The sequence below is a fragment of the Lagopus leucura genome, unplaced genomic scaffold (genome assembly GCF_019238085.1).
Source record: "Lagopus leucura isolate 7727_CA_CO unplaced genomic scaffold, USGS_WTPT01 Super-Scaffold_100002, whole genome shotgun sequence".
NCBI classification, from domain to species: Eukaryota; Metazoa; Chordata; class Aves; order Galliformes; family Phasianidae; genus Lagopus; species Lagopus leucura.
In genome coordinates this window covers 4489474-4506947 of record NW_024962263.1, presented here as the reverse complement: position 1 = coordinate 4506947, position 17474 = coordinate 4489474, and the positions used below count along the sequence as shown (strand labels likewise).

Sequence of the window (17474 nt, the reverse complement as noted above, 5' to 3'; positions counted from 1 at the left end):
GGGCCCGCGCCCCCTCCCCGCGGGGCCGGGCAGGCTGAGGGGCGGGGGGCCGGGCCGCGCCGTGCCCCGCCGGTGTCTCCGCTTCACCCCCGGAGCCGCCGGTGACGTCTCGCACACGTGCGCGGAGGCCGCGGCTGTGACTGGGAGCCGGGCGGGCGGGGGGGCCGATCCGAGCGGGGGAGGGGGACGCCGCTTCCTCCTCCTGCCGCCGGCCTGGGACAGCCCGAGAGCCGGCCGGCCACCCCCGGCCCCGGCCCGCCGTCTTCTCCGCCGCCCTCGGAAATGCCCCTTCAGCAGGTCAGTGACTCGCGGGGCGGCGGCGGCGCGCCTCCGCCCCCCCACGGCGCCCTCCGCCCGCCGCCGCGACCACCCCCCGGACGCCCCCCCCCGCCGCCCCCTCCTCCCCCGTCCCCCTCGCTCCCCCCGGCGGGGTTTCCTTTGTCCTCGCCGTTTTCGGGTGCGCGCTCGGCCCTCCCGGGCTCCGCGAAGTTGCGGAGCGGGGGGGGCGCGGGGAGCTCCGGGGTCCCCCTTCTCGCGGCGCGCATCGGACTCCCCCGTTCGGGCCAGGCTGTCACGGGGGCGGGCGGGGGCCGCGCTCGCCTCACCTGGCCGGCCCGAGCCCGCGATACCTGCCGCACGCGGCCCGGCCGCCGGCTGCCATGCGGGCCGGTGCCCGCTAGGGCCGGGCGAGGTCACCGAGCGCGCTGCGCGGCGGCGTTGAGCGGCGGGTCTCGGAGCGCGGCGGCAGCGCTCACCTGTCAGCGCCTCTGCCCCGCGCCGGCCTGGGCATCGCGGGGCGCGGCTGCCGCCCTCGTCCCCAGATGCTCGTTGAGAAGTCGGCGGTGTCCCGCGCTCTCGGGCTTCTTCCGAGGCAGCTTTGTGCAGTTGTTGTATGGCGGTAGGGTTGAGGCTCACCGCATCCCACCTGAAGCTAACGAGGAGCATCCCCGCTGTGGAGGATGAGCAATCATTTGGTGCGCAGTTTGTCTGAAAGCTGACCGGTGTCAAGCAGTCTTCTTCGAGCTGTTTTACAAATATTTGTCTTTCCTGGGTGATGGCTGGGTTCCTAGATGGTGGTGCTAAGGGCAGCAAGTGCAGTAGAGTGATTCTGGGAGAATAGACGTGTAGGCATTTTGGGAATGATGCTGAGGTTGTAGGGGACTTTCGCAATTTCACTTCAGCGAGTGCTACGAGATCCTTGAGCGTGAGTTCAGTGTATGTTTTTGGCATAAGTTTCACCTCTTCAGTGGGGATAACTCTGTTGTGGAACCTAAGCAGATTGATTCCTCACATAAAGGTTTGGAAACAAGGTGGTGATTCTGGACTCCGTCCTCAAGAAGTTCCTACCAGCTCTGAGCAAGTGACATATATCTCCTCAGACCCCTGCTTTGGGGGAGAAGTGGGATGGAGGAGGAACGGGGTGGTCTGGCTGGTGGTATCTCCAGCCTCAGCTTGGCACCCTCCCAGGGCGATAAGCAGCCCGCAGCTCATGCCAGGAAGCTGTGCATCCTTCTGCATCTCAACAGCTGTGCTCCTGTGAGTGCCACTCTTGGAGCTGTGCCGCTTTGCCGCACGCCTGTCTTTGGGGAAGTCGTCCTGAAGCGTCGCAGTGCTCTGCGTTCTTCTGCTCTGCAAAGAATGGCCAAAGCTCTTTCATCTTCCTGGCAGGGAGACAACGCAGCCTTTTAGCAGTTCTCTGACTCCCATCTCATTTTCACCAAATTTCACAGATGATTTTCTGGGACTGGGAGTCGAGGGTGTTTTCCTGGTTGTTCTTGGCTGAGCTGTTTTGGGATGTCAGATACTGAGAAGAGTGAGAAGCTGCTGGGTGGTTGAAGCAGCAAACTCAGATGAGCAGCACTGGTATAAATATAGCACTTGATTTAACTGAACTACAAGTACTGCATGGAGATCCTCAGCAGAAATTAAGGCCCCGCTATGCAAAAGACTGTAGGGATAAGTCTAAAATTTGTCCAGCACACCTGTGCTGGTTAGGGTTATGAAAATGCTCTGGCTTTGCAGATGTAACTGGACTAGAAACCTACCCAATACTTCCAAATATAAACTATGGTGTAAGTGAAAAGGAGCCAATATGGCAGGATACAGTTTAGGCTGCACAGAGGTGTTTATACTAGCAAAATAAGAAGTTTATTTTGCCAAAGTAAGCTGTTTCTCCTTCTGGGAGTTTGTTGGTTACTTTATCTATGATTGTAAGCATAACCATGCTGGAAGAGCCTTGAAAGGTAGCCTAAACCATAACAGGCAGCTTCAGCCTCATAGAGATGACTGTTTGTCATCCTCCATCTCCCAAGCAAGGCATCTCAGTGCTGTCCCTTTCCTGGTCCTTGCTGTGTCACTGCCTGTTGCGACAGCTCTTGGGACCAGGAGCTCACCAGACTTTGTACCAGGGGAGCTGAGGCTGTGACCCAGGCTACCTGGCCCATTCAGCATCAGCGATCAGGAATCATTTCATGATTCCTGCAGAGCTAATAGAAGGTGTAACTGGGCATAACTGAGCCTCCAGCATAAGCAGTAAGAAGAACTAGGCCTTGCGAAGGTGTCAGTTGCACTCCTTGGGTTCTGGAGCAATCCTAAGCTGCTGCCTGTGGAGGCAGGGTGAGTCCATCCAACAGGTCTGTGCTGCAGTGATGGGCAAGGGTCATGTATGCCTAGAATCATAGAATGGACTCACAAGGATCTCTGAGCCCAGCAGCTCCATTTCCCTCCCTGCTGCCAACCCAAAGGCTCCTCAGGCTTCCTGGGGCAGCATGACTTGCCAGCTCACTGGAAAACTAGCCCTAACCAAAATACATAAATAAGTTTTCTGCTGGGCAAGCAGGTTGAACCAGCTAAGGGAAGAAGGTGTGGTAAGTGTCAGGGACCATCAAGGGAAGGAGGTGGCTGAGAAGAGGGCACTAGGGTAGAGGGAGAGCAGCAGGATTATTGGCACCATACTGTTTTTAAATGTAAGAAAAACATTTTTTTTGCTCAGAGTGTGGTGGAGTACAGATTGCCCAGAGAGGTTGTGGATACCCCATCTCTGGAGGTGTTCAAGGCCAGGTTGGATGGGGCCTTGGGCAGCCTGAGCTGGGGTTGGCAGCCCTGCCCACAATAAGGGAATTTGTTTGGAATTAGATGGTCTTTAAGGTCCATTTCAACTCAAACCATTCTGTCATTCTATGATTTTGATGGCAGCTCCTCATGAGAATGTGGCCTGTGTGAGAGAAATTCATGTTTGATGAGGTGTCCCCACCACGCTGTTGTTGGTGTTGGTTCATCTCTTGATGCGAGAAAGTCACTACCATTTGCAAATCACGGTGTTTAAAAATGGAGCTACCCTAAATGAAAGCTGCTCAAAATGTTTCTAATTCAAATAGTGGAGAATTTCTTACTGTCTTTGGGTTATAAAGATAAGCCTTTAAGAAGAGGCCCATTTTCTTAGCCATGAGAAAATGTTTAAATTGAGACACCACCCACATGTTAAGTCCTTTTTAAAAGGGGCTAAATCCTCTTAACAAGAATATCTTTAGAGAACTTCTGTGGCCTTTAGATGACATGAGCTCTGGAGAGGCTGGTTCGGCATACTTCAGAAGGGGGCGGGAGGATTTACATTTCCAAATTGAATACTTAGCACCTCTCTCCCTTTCTGGTGGTTTAGAAAGCACCTCTTCCTGCCTCCTCAGCAAGTCACAGCTGGAATGGGAGAATGAGGGGGGTAATACATAATCTTCTACATGTTGGTTATAGGAGTGGGCTTAATAGGACATAAATGCTGAAGAATGATTTAAGGCATGGGAGAAAAACTTGGACGTGCCATAAAGGAAGTGGGCAGTTAATTAATTAGTAGCTGGTCTTTATTTTGTGGGAATAAGAAGCTTTGTCTGTCAAGAAGGGATAGGCATTTTCGTATTCAGACCTATTCTCATATTACTTTGGTTGATAGTTTCTATTAATGAATGCTAGTTTGGGGCCTTTGCTTTTGGAATAAAATGCATTTAAATCAAACAAACTCCCATAAGTCTTCTCCAGGGACAAACTGCCTCTGAGCCCAAGGAGGTGCCACATGGTCCTTTGGCACAGCTGTGTGAGGAGTGTTCAAAGAGGAATAAATCCTAGTTGCCCTAGGTATGCCTGCGAGCATCTAGAGGAAAGCAGACATCCAACTGAAACTGTACAGGAATAGCTGGTAGCTTGTTGTGCTTGTTAATGGTGGATTCACCCTCTAGAAGGGTTCGGCTGTGTCGGTGTGGATTGGTCTGCACCAGAGCTACTGAAGTACGGTAGGTTTATTTCCCCACAGTAATAAGGACTTCTAGCAGGTTCCATGAGCAGCTGAGCCTCTCTAAATGCTTTAGTTTTTCCAGAAGAGGCAGTCTTGCTTTTCCCTGCTTGTCATCCCTGTGGCCTTTCCTTGCCCTATCACTGGCCTGGCAGTGCCCTTTCCTCTTCTCTGTTCTTGGGAGCATCCAGTTGCTCCTTTGGGTTGGTGCTCTGCCGTTTTACTGGGGTAAAATAGCTGGCTCTGATGGACATTAAGTCTGCCCTAAGGTAGACATTGGGAACGTGTGACCCAAGATGGATTGAATGAGATGAAGGAGAGAAGCTGAGCTTTCCCTTTTGGTGGTGTTAAGGTGTTAAATCAGTTCAGTGGTCCTTAATTTTCAGAAATTTTTTCAGTTCTCATAATGACTGGTCTCTTCCTTGTGCCATCAACCTGCTTGGCAAAGATCGGATATGGGTCACATTAGAGCCACTTTATTTTTCTGAGGAGGCTGCTTCAACTGATGGAACAGTTAAAGATATTTTATTTCCCTTCATCTTATCGTTGGTACTTTGGTGTTGCTGTCTACAGTTATAGTGTTTCTGTCTGTAGTTACATTCTCCATAAGCGTTCTAGATTGTAATTTCTCCTGAAATGAAAGCCATATGTGCAAAAATAGAGGTGCCCTTTTATAAAAGAATTGCATGACTATCAACAAATCTGTCTATTAGTTATGGGTTTGTACTTGTGGACTGGTGGCTTTGGCAGAAGTTTCAAAGACATGGTAGGCAACTTGGCAGGCTTAGCAGGAGTTGGAGACCCCTTCAGAGTCAGGCTGTCTCACAGAGCCTTACCTTACCCTCCCCTAGAGGAGTCACAGGAGGTGTGCAGTAGAGGGGGTTGGTTGTTACAGCAATTGGCTCATTTGAAAGACCGACCACTGTGTGGTAGATGGGGGGGGGGGGGCCCCCAAAGAAAAAAGAAAATTGAGTAGCACCTTTTCTCTTTGGAACCCCAGTCCTGTGGGGCCTGATGTGTGTGTGGGAGAGGAATTCAACTTTCCTCTCCTATCCAGAGCACAAAGAAAGGAATTGGGTAAGAAATGAAGATGTGAGCTTTTTCTGGTAGCAGCAGATTTTGGATCTGACACCTTCAGATTTCACTTCTGGAGACGTGCACTGGACTGATGGGTGTAGCTTTGGTGGTAGGGTTAATTTACTTCTGGCCTGGTTGCCCACATTGAGTTACTGTTGAAGATGCTGGAAGGCTGTCATCCAGCAGTCTGAGCACTGGCAAAACTGAGTAGTAGGCTAAATGTGTGGGCTTTGTGGATGATCTTACTATCACAAATTGCCAGGGAGCCCTGCAGAGGAGGAGCAATGCCAGCCTTCTTCTGTCCATCCGTCTCCGTGCCAGTGAAGAGAGGTAGGAAAGCGGCTCAGGCTTAAATCCTTGACTAGGGATTTCAGAGCAACTGCTCACTAAGGCTGGATCGTGGACCATGACTTCAGTTTGAGCAGGCTTCTTGTGGCGATGATGGTAAGTTAGATCCAGCCCTGTCTGGAGTGAGGCTTCAGTGTGTGGAAAGCTTCTCTTTCTGTAACTAAGTCTTTGGATTTTACAGTCTCTGCAAATAATCTCATTTACAGCTGGCAGCACTGAGTATGTGTATATGCGGTGGCAACTATCGTACTTAGAAATGAGTAAGTTTAACTTCAGGCTTTGTTTTGGCTGGCAGAGTTAATCACTTCCTGCATTATTTTTCAACTGCAGAACTGTGTTTTCTCCATGGGGAGAATAACCCCTCTCCCCTTTCCTGTGTCAGGGGCTATGGGGGTGTGAGAGGAGGGAACCATCAGTACTTCCAGCACTGGGCTGTACCAGTGAGTGAGGTACTGCTGATGCACTGTTTGGACTCTGTTTTAATGTCAGTTCTGTCTTCTGTTTGATGGCAGACTTGGCAAAGCTGCCCATTTTATCACATCTTTAAAAGAGCACTATTTTACTTCTGTTTTCCTCGAGTAAGTTGGTCCAAAACCGCATTTGGAAGTGCTATACCTGGCATGGATGCCTGCTGAAGTACTATGCTTTCTATTTGGATGCTGCTATTAGTTGCTGGATCTCATGGCTTGCATGGAGTTCTTAATGTCTTCTGGGCTCATCACTGAGATGTGATAAATATTTCTGTTTGCATTCCTGTAAAGAGAGAGGATAGACTTTGTCTAGGTGTTGAAGCACATACTGAAAATGGCCTGTGCCGTGTGGTAGGAGCGTACTACGTCACTCAGCCTTCTTTTTATACTTTTGTATATAAATCTTAATTGTGTTGCAAAAGAACTTGCTTAATAGCACATGTTTTGTGTATCCTGTCCTGCTTAGGAATATGAGCAGTTGTTGTCCTGATTACAGTGGGACTGCTAACCCAGTGTCAGTGCTGCACGTACGTGCCCTGCGGCTTTGACACACGGTGGACTGAAGGTCTTTTGCTTAGGACCAAGCTGGATAGAGACATGCAACACTGAAGACAGCCTTTTTAGAATCAATCAGGCACCTTTTTTTTTGCTTTTTTTTTTTTCCCTTCTTCACTGTTAGGTGGGCAAGTGTGGCTTTTGTTTGTTCTATGAAGGTGTCAAGAACTCACCTCTAGAAGTAAAACCAGTGCTGGCTTCTTCACTCTGTTTAAGTAGGAGATTTTAAGTAGGGGACTTCATTTGGCCACTTTAGTTTGCTTTCAAGATTTCATCATCCTACTTGTATGTGGCTGCATCCAAGCATGGAAATGTCCTCTGTTGTAGAACCTCATGTTCAGATGCCCTGCTTAGGGCACAAAGGCCTAGGATGTGATTTTTAGGAAGATGTTGAGTGCTTCCTGTGATGTTCAGTTGCATCACTGCAGACTTTGGGCCCTTGGTACCTTGAGCTTTATATGAACAAGCCAATATGGAAAGCAGAGTCTGCTATTATTTTGGTTTTCCCTTTTATATCTTTAACATGGAATTTTGTAGTCACATCATGTACAGATTGCGAGCCGTTAGTTGTTTTGGAAAGATCTGTGAAAACCCGTAGAAACTATGTGAACAACTATTTTTGGTAAAAATAAATTGCACTAGGAAACGTGGTAACAGGAGGTGTCTGCTCAGCCTTGGCTACTGGAGCTTCAGCACTGCTGCTCCTCATTTTTGGTGTGTGTGTTGGTTAATGTATGAGTAGATTCCTAAAGTACTTTTCATTAATAAACTTCCTGAAAAACTTTCTCTTTTTTTACATTGCTGTGCTGCTGGAGTTTTTTTGGTTGCTGTGGAGCAGTTGGTTCAAAGGTTCTTGCATGTTGTGTAATGTGCTGCTAGAAAGGGGCTGGAAAGAAACTCATTGGCAAACTTCCTTCCTTGTCAATTAAGGCGACATTAAAAAGTCTCTGGTTTAGAACTCAGTAATGGCCATCACCGTGCAGTGCAAAGTTGAATTATAACATGTCAACAAAGTTGAATTATAACACGTCATTGACATGTTATTGATGCACTCTATTAGTTCTTACCAAATGTAACTTGCTACTGCTTAGTTACATAATCTTACTGAAATTGGAGCTCAGTAACAGATATTACTTTTTCTGCACATCACTGAATCCACACTATGATTTTGTGATTTTTACACATGTTAAACTGCAGATGTCACTTAGAGTGAAATACATCTCAGTAGGGCAAATGTACTGCTCTCCATGTAAAATCTAAAGCTTTCAAGTTTGCCTTGCCAGTTCAGCAAAAAACTGGCATATAGGCTTGTCTATATCCCTCTTATCTAGGCTTTCATTTGAGTGGTGCCATCAGGTGAATTTCAGGTCTGAAAGTATAAATAATATTAATGATAATAACCTCTTGGCCTGGTGTTTGTATTGGTGCATCACATTTTGATGGTAGGCTTGGCTTTTCAGGCACTACCACAGTGTAAATACATGAATGTGTGAAAATGCAAAATGATGCCTGGGCAGAAAGGGTCTTTTCTTGTGCCCTGTGTGGAATGGTGATTGCTGTGTACGAGGTTGTCTACTCTGTAGTGGAAAATAAGGTTTTAAAGAGCAAGCCTTCAGCTTTTGCTGCATTCTTCTGTAATGTAACCTGGGATTTATTAAAAGTCATTCTACTTTTAATGTCTGCTGGTTTTAGGTCATTTTTCCTAACCAAATGCACCAGAAGTAGAAAGATAGGGAATTACAACGTCTTGAGTGATACTGGTAACCTAATATTGCCTTCGCTACTTGTTTGCGTCTACTGCTAACTCTGGAATTAAACGGCAATTACCATGCATATATGCTTGTTGTATTTTGACTTGCCAGTGTAGTGTTTTAGGCAGCGTTGGTCCCACACATTGACAGTCAGTTTTTTGTCCCCATACAGTAAGCTAGTTCACACTTTGTCTAATGTCATCACATAGTGGGAATTGATGTTGGTTACGGCTCTCACAGTAGGCTTTTGTTTAGCGATATCTGAAAGCTGTCTTGTTGGAACATGCTGCTTTTATCAAGACTATTGCAATGAGGCCATTATCCTCACTTATGGGCAGCATAGATATTTGCAGAAATTCTTATAATATTGCTTAGTAAGTGCCATTCTGGTGAAGAGCAGCAATGCCTGCGTGATATGGAAATAATAGCAGCGATGGCAGCCCCACAGCAGCAGGGTGTTATCTGTAGTAGCAAGCTGGAGAAGAGGGTGGGAAGGAGCCTGGCTCAGGCAGAAGGAGAGTGGAGATCAGGCCTATCATGGGCACAAATAATGCTGGGTGTCAGTTCTGCAGAATAAAGTTTTACTTTTCATAGTAAGGCATTTATCAAGCAGCAGCAAGTAACCCCGATACACATTGCAGTATAATGGCTCTGCACCTCATTATTGGTTTGAATGCACGGTGCCTGCAGTGTCAGAATGTCTCTTACAAGTTAGGTAAAACTGCAAGCCAGAGAAGGGGAAGCTGAAACTTCACAGCTCCAATGTAGTACTCTCCTGAAGCACAGACCTCTTCAGCCAGTAGGAAACTTACTACTGGCAGTGGGGGCAGGGAAGGCTTTAAAATTATAATAGCATTTTTGCTGCTGCTTTGTTTGACTGGTGGGTACTTTGCTGGTGCTGGTATTTGGTTTGTTTTTTTCCTCAGGAGCTGAGGGTCAGAAAAAGTTCCTTTTGTGAAAAAGCGGTGTCCTGGAAGCAGAAGCAAGTTGCTCATTTTCTTCCTCTGGTTCTTCATCATAAACTCTGCCTTGATGATTTTTTCCCACTTCAAATTAGCAGTTTATTTATAACAGCTAATGTTCTACATGCCCATCAGCATTACTGCTCTGTCGTGCTGAGCTGAGAATTGTTCTCTCGAAAATTGACACCTCAAAGACTGCATAAAGGAACGGAGATCATAGAAAAAAATCAAGTGGCTTTTGGTATGACATGGGTTCATGCTTGGTATAAAATTGCTTCCACTTTCTTTCTTATTTCAGATTCTAGTCATGTTTGTCTTGCTTTTTAAGTTTTATTCGTTACTTAAAAAAGAAAAATGGCAGACCATTGCACTTCGGCATCCTCACTACCCTTTTATTCCTGCTGACAATTTTCTTTGTGATCATCCTCTGCAGTTTGTCACCAGCTCCTTCTGAGATTGCAGGCAGAGGGGTGAGAAACTTCAGAGGGTATTCCCCCCTTCTCGTGGCCCTCACAACCACCATTTTGCAACTATGCATCTGCAGCACCTTTGCAGGAAGCCTCTTCCAGGCCAAAGGGTCACAGTGATCCTCCAATGGTCCTCTGTTACACCTGCAAAACTGGGAAAACTGAGGAGCATTCAATGCACAGACCATGGAAATCAGGTGTCCCATGCATTGAGAGGGAAATGGCAAAGTAACAACATTTTCCACTAGTTGCCGTGCTTGGAGCCACGTTTTTCAGAGATATTTGCAGGAAATGCAGTAAAGAAAAGTGCCAGATCACTTTGAGATTTCAAATATGGTTTGCTTGTGACCTGTTCTTGGGCTTGTTTAGCTTGGAGAATGCTCTGGATGGTTGAGACCTCATTGTGGCCTTCCAGTATTTGCAAGTGCTTACAAGGTAGCTTGCAAACAGGAGGGGGACTGAATTTTTGAATGGTCTGATAGTGATAGGACAAGGGGGAATGACTTTATAAGAAGGGAAATTTAGGTTAAATGTTAGCAAGACATTCTTTACTCGGAGGCACTTTTTGGGAGGCACTGGCACAGACTGCCCAGAGAGGCTGTGGGTGCCCCATCCCTGGAGGCTCCCAAGGGCTGGTTGGATGGGCAGCCTGACATACTGGGTGGCAGCCCTGCCCATGGCAAGGGAGTTGGAACTACATGGTCTTTAAGGTCCCCTCTGCTCTATGATTCTGTTCTTTAAGGCAGCTTTTCATGCTGTTGCATGCTCTGGGGCACTAAAGCCCTTGCCTTTTATTGTCTTAGTTACCTCATGCTTTAATTCAGTGTATATGAGAGAAGAATGTAGCAGTAATAAGCAAGTTGCGTGCAGATGTTAAGCTCGGGTGCAGTTTTCTATGGGCAGAAATAAGTTTAAAAGCATAAGGTGATAAAACTATAAAGCCTTTTATTATTATTATTGTTATTACTATTTAATTCCTAGGCAGAAACCCTCTGTGCTGTGAGGGGGAATGTATCAACAGGGATTCCACAGACAGACATATTAAAAAAAAAAAATGAAGAAAAGGAGGCTTGTAGGCAGGCAGGCATTTATTCAGAGAAAGCCATATGTTCAGGACACTACCCTGAGTGTGGTTTGTTTGCTTCAGAATTACCAAAGAGGCTTGCTAGGGAAAGTAAGATGCTTTCAATTCTTCAACTTAAATCATTTCATAAGAGCGATGACCACCTCCTTCCTTTTTCCTTCTCTCCCAGTCTTGGAGAATAATCAGTTTAGCAGTAAGTCAAAGCAAGCAAAACTGTGGTTGTTCTCATGTGCAATGCAGTGACTAAGGCCAGCTCTTTCTTTAAGGCCCAAATCAGGTGTTTCTGCCCTAAAGTGAATGAGGACTCACTGAATCATTCGGTGTTTAGTAAGGAGGGATTTGAATTTCAGCCTTTTCTTCACCCTTCAGATTTATTCGGTTTTTGTTTTCCCAACAATCTTTTAGCTCTTCTGATGGCCTCAGTGACATTTTTGAACACGTTTCCCTACTTCCCCTAATGGGAGAAGCGGCACCAATTGTACCAGCAAGTGTTATCTCTATTGCTAGCACTTCATTTGAAGTGGAGAAATGTGTCATTCCCAGCCATTTTAAGAGTTCGGTTGTCTCAATGTGTGAAAAGCAGCCCCAAACTCCTTGACTAGGAATTGAGAAGACAGGAATCTCCTTGAGACCTTGCAGGAAGAAAACTCCAGGCACCTGTGAGATGTTATACTATACCTACTATACTTTATCTAGCTGAAAATATCAGATGCTTGAAGCTGGCTTAGTGAACTCTTCAATGTAATGCCCTGCTGGAATGGAAGAAGTGAACAGATCTTGAGTAGTTTGAAACTTTTTGAACTTAGTATAGAAGTGCAATAAACATGAATTGTGACATAAGAATCAAATCTTTTTGCCCATTGGAATCCATGCTCTCTTATGGCTTATATGGTTGTGACATGTCTAGCAGAGCAGTGGCAGCCTGAATGCCCATTGGAAGACTTTTTTTCTCCTAAAAAGCTGTTAGGAGATACTTTGTCCTGATTCACCTTCCAAGTCCTCTGATTTATGTTACACAAATAGTACAAAGTGTATTACTCTGCTCTAAAGTAATGCTAAACACCTACAGGTATTTTCACCCCCTCTCTCTGTGTGACAAAGATGCTGCTTTTTTTCTTCTTTATGATTCTGACTCTCATTTGAGTGTCCCTCCATGGCTGCATGGGGCTGCAGGGCATCAGCCCCAGCGCAGAGCAGTTGCAATATCTTTCTGAGTTGGAATCTGGAAGGAAGAGTGAATGAATGAAGAGTGAAACTATACAGTCTGCTCTTTGGGTGGAAATACTCAAGTATAATTTAGTGGATGTGTTACACTGAGCTGAAGGAGTATTGCTGGTTAGGACTGATGCAGCAGCACTCTTAAGTGAGGGATTTCTTTGTGCACGTGTCACTAGGTCTCCCTGTTAGTGCATACGCACACCACTCAACGTAGGACTGGAGTTTTTTTGGTAGTAATATCAGTCGAGACCATGAATAGCCACTTCCTTCTTGTGCTTAATGGCATAGAGTGGAGAAACTTCAGCCTTCTCTTGGTTGCCTCTTGCTGTCAGAAGCAGAGCTGAAACTGAACTTCTTGAATCTACTTAGACTGCCATCACATGTCTGTGGTATCCTGAACTGATTTTTCTCTGCAGAAAAATAGTCCAAAAATCAGCATACCTCGCTGTCTGTTTTGGAATGAACGGATCCCTTGGTAAAGGGAGCACTGGAACGGGCTGCCCAGGGAGGTGGTGGAGTCTCCTTCTCTGGAGATGTTCAAGACCTGACTGGATGCCTACCTGTGCGACCTGCTGTAGGGAACCTGCTTTGGCAGGGGGGTTGGACTCGATGATCTCTGGAGGTCCCTTCCAACCCCTACAATTCTGTGATTCTGTGATTCTGTAAAGATAAACATAAATGCTTTTCTTCTCTTGAAAACCTGTATTTACCAGCATATGCTTGGAACGTCTTTAAGTTTGCAGAGTTTCTCTTCTTGAGACACATTTACTGAGAGCCTCTGAGCCATTGGATCAGCAGGCTGCATCCTGACTGCACCAACACCCAGCTATCTCACTTGGTCATTTTCAAGTTGCAAAAGAACTGGTGAAGGCTTTTGATTGCACTGAAATAAAGCCAGGACGTACGCATCTACAGTTCTGGGGCTTGTGACCACTGACTGGGAGTCCTCAGGAGCACTGGGAGGAGGTGTGTGCTGGGGATCTGGAGGTGCTGGTGTTGTCTCTCCTGTTTGACTAGCTGCTTGCCTCTCCCCTGGCAGGGTGAGTTCATTTCAGTCCTTTCATGGGGCATTTTCATTCAGACTAGTAAGTTCAACAGATCCACAGCTTGGCGTTAAGATCTTTTTCCTTTAATAGTTTGGGCCAGCAAGGTAATTCTGGTTAAAAAACAAAAAAACCCACCTTTTGTAGCTGCAGTATAGAGTTTATTTACACGTGAACATGAACCAATACGTGCTTCCAGAGCTGCGATACAGCTGAACCGCAGTGGAAATCTGGAACTTTACCGAGACTGCTTATAGGAAGTTTGGCTCCCTGCATTTAACCACAAATGTGGTCAATCTCAGGAGGGGCAAAAAACAGAGAGGAAGAAAGGTGATAGCATTTGATTACCCTTATTCTCCTTGTTTTCTGATGTGTATTTGATGGATGAAATTCTAGCTATGTGAATAGTGATAATGTTGCTGACTAATGGTTCCTGTTTCTTCATTGTTGCACTTTGAATTTGAGGTAGAAATAGCAAGGCTTGTTCTCGGTGTGCTAAATTCAGTAGTCAGGTGCTATGATTAAGCAGCTGTGCTGCTTGTTAAACTGTTCAGCAATACTGAAGAAAATAACACGCAGGCAAGGATTAATTACCACTCCGAGGCCCTGTGGGCAGTCGCTAGTTTCATGCTCAGACTGAGATGCAAAGGCATTGTCATGACTGGGATCTGCAGCTGTGAGTGAGTGACAAAGGTCTTGGTGATGTTCTTCACCAGCTCACTCCAGACCCACGTCTTTTAGGAAGTGAAATATAACACTCTGATAGTCAGGGTAAACCTAATTGCTTGCTGGGCTGGGAAGGAAGGGAAAAAAGTGAACAGAGGATTGGGCCAATGACCCCTGGGAGTGCTTCCCATGAGGGAAAGGATTTCCTGGAGTGATTCTGGGAGATGATCCAGGCTGGCAAGGAGCAGGCCAACTCAGCTGCCCCCTCTGTTGCAGCACCGTGCCGCGTCCTCAGCCGTAGGAAGCCACGCCGTGCTCTGCTTCTGCAGCAGATCAGGAGCTTCGCTGCCTGTGCATGTCCTCAGCATCTCCTGGAAGCAGTGGGGTGCATAACAAGAAGCCAACAGATGGCTCTGCAAAAGGAATAGGCGGCTTTTGTGCCGTTACTTACTGCTTAGGTTACCGAGTGCCTGCAGCTGCTGGCGCTTCGCCAGCAGTGCCCAAGGACTGACCCTCCCTCCCCATCTCCAGCTATGGGCTCCTAAAGGCTTGGAGGCAGCTTAGGAGCTTTGTGAGCACGTGGAGAGAACATTGCTACAGTCTTCTTAGTTCGTAGGGGAAGCCCACAATTGCTTGAAATGAGAATCAGTGTTTCCTTATCTCTGTGTTTGCACCATATCTTGTACCCTTGGCCTCCAGTCGGTGACTCCCAGGCTACATTTATTTTAATTACAGCCTGACGGCTGGCGTTGAAATAAGTGAAGCTATATGTGTAATTGTTGCCTGGGAGTTGTGTATATAGGGTGAACTTGTAACACTGGAGGCCTTTTCTGAAATCATCTCTATCAGAAAATTTCTTCTTCCAAAGGACTGGCTTTTACATGGTCTCACAAGACAGATTTTTAGCAGAGGAAAGTTAAGATGTTGTGGTTTTGGACGAGAGGTCACAGAATCACTGGAGGTATCAATTAGGATGGCTTTAACTACCCACCACTGCAGCTGATGGGCTTACCTCACATAGATTGTAAACATGGGAGCTGCTGGTCAGATTAGTTGTAGAGAATGCCAGTTGTATGGGGCGTTCATTGAGGAAGGTTGAGTTTTGTGGCCACACTGGCAGCATAGCCTCCCTTTTCCTATCAAAGGGAACAGCGTGGCTGGCCTACATGGAGCTGAGTGTACCCACAGCATGGCTGATTCCACCCTGCTGCAGAGTTCAGTAACCAAAGTACTGTGCGGATCTTCATCTTAACAGTACAAGGAGTTGTGTTGTTGTGGTTGGTGTTTGGAAGGAAGTCTCCATATTTGAAGACAATTAGCGCGATGTTAATGAACTAACCAACCCTAGAGACAGCCTGAAACTGTAGGGCTGCAAGGCAGGAGTTGCCCTTTAATCTGTTATCTAATTTCAAGCATAACTATTTTGTTATTGATTACTTTGACAAAAGCATTCAAGTGCATTTATCTCGCAATCCTTCTGCACGTTGCTCACTCCCAGGAGCCTCTGCTCTCTCCAGAACAGCTGCCAAAATTTCCATCGTTCTCCAAATACTTTCTTCAGCACTGCTGTGTATTTAAACATTTGCAGGATAGTAAAATGTGAAAGCTGTGTAGCAATCTTATTTATTTTGGATTTTTGGGGGGATTTTTTTTTAAACACAAGGAACACTGTAACTCTGCCATATTTTTATTTTTATTTTTTTTAAATATTTGATTCAGTAAAATATATTTACCTGAAATGGCAGAATTTCCAGTTTGCCATGGAAAGCATAGAGCCATGCTGCAGAATTTGTTCCAAGTGAGCACAGAGCCTGTGAGGTCTTGCCAGTGGGAAGTGTAAGGAGGGAAATCTTGAGGAAGAAGAGACTTGCTGCTATTGCCAACAGGCTCTTTTTGAAAGAGTAGAAGTTATGGATGTCAGGACAAGACAATACTGTTTCTTATTGCTTTATGCTTCTGAGATAGGCTGAGGACTGACCAAGTGGGATATTTCCAGGATTGTCTTGAGAGTTCTTTTGTTTCATCTTAGGTAGGAACTTGCAGCCTCAGATAGTGAATTGTTCTTAAGTTTTCTTGAGTAATCTTGGTTTTACAGTTTGATGTCATTTTTAGTTATAGTTGGAATACTAATTAATGTAGAAAACAAGAGGTTTGCTGATGGGAGTTTCCAATGTCTGTTCAGAATTGTCTTAGCCTTCCTCCTACTGCATAGAGAGTAAGTCCTTCCTATCCATGTACTTTTGAGAAAAGCCATCATACACTGGCTATTTTTGAACCTATTCCTTTCCATAATTACATGTAACTTTTATAAGTCTGTCTGGATGGAAAGATCCCGTAAACTTTGGGAGGGCTTTTGATCTAAATTTGAGGATGTCTAGTGTCCAGTTGTGAAACTGGCTATTTAAGTTTGCCCTACCTACAGCTGAGAAGGATGAAATGGAGAGAAAAGTATATGTGTGAGAAGGGAATGATGACTCATAAATGAAACTGCATTGGAAAATGAAAAGGATCAAGGTGTACTGATCAAAAGAAAGAAAATTCTTGTGAAGAAGGTGCAGTCAAATCAGGTGGTCACTTATCTTCTGGATCGATTAAGGTACATCTGTGGAAGAACCAATGAGCCTGAACTGAATAGATAATTTTAAAGTAGGAAATCTATTTAAGGAAAGGAATTCTTTTTAGTGCAGTCTTTAAGTGATATTTATGTGCTAGATTCCACTGGAAGACTTTGCAGGCTTTTGGAAAATCCCATTTAGCTGTCCGTTGCCTGTGGAATAGTTTTAACAACTGCATGGGCATACAGCAAAGCAGGCAGTAGGAAGGGAGGGAGGGGGAAGGCAGCAATGCAAGAAGCTTAGTGGGCTTTTTCTGAACTTTGTTCTGAAATCCGATGTTATCAACAAATGCTTGTGCTTCTGTTTTCATCCTAAGCACTGTCTCTTTCACCTCCCTGCTCATGTTATACTCTTAATATGCTCATGTAATACTTCAGATTTATTCTGACATCCCCGAAATTTGGGATATCCAACTGTCTTGAAATAAACCTTTCTTTCGGGTTCAAGTAGTATGCAAGTAGAAGACTGGGATTCTTCTATGCATGGAACTGCAAAAGGTGCTTGTTCTGTTTCTTATAATATTTACCAGCAGCACTTGATAGCCAACTCTTTCTACCTTCACCCTACTTCTTTTCCTAGTTTTCTTAATCGCCAACCAAAAGTTAAAAGATAACAAAGATGCAGCTGTCTGCCGTGCATATGAGATTGTTCTGAAGGATTTGTGATTTCTGTAAAATATTTTGATTTTAAAAATATAGCACCGTCAGTATGACATGAGATTAAAAATTGGCTGAGTGACATTAGGAAATGGGATCTTTTGGCAGGTTCCAGTGAGTATTTGCATTAATTCCAGTACTGTGGTAGGCTTTCATGTTTGTCCCAGAAGTAAACAAAAAAAACCTGTAACTGATAGTAATTGCTAGCAGAATAGTAAACGATAATGGAATTCTCACAACTTGCTCTGTAGGCACATTCAAACACACTGTGTCTTTAATACAG

At 45.6% G+C, this 17474-nt stretch overlaps 1 protein-coding gene across 2 annotated transcripts in view; it reads left to right on the top strand.

Moving 5' to 3' along the window:
- Nucleotides 1-237: 237 nt before the first annotated feature.
- Nucleotides 238-17474, top strand: part of E2F3 (E2F transcription factor 3) — a 42155-nt gene continuing 24918 nt past the window's right edge. For both annotated transcript variants that reach the window (XM_042869388.1, XM_042869387.1), the window contains exon 1: nt 238-297. In XM_042869388.1, the coding sequence (XP_042725322.1) occupies nt 283-297 (15 nt within the window). In that variant the 5' untranslated portion in view covers nt 238-282. The remainder of the gene's footprint in view (nt 298-17474) is intronic.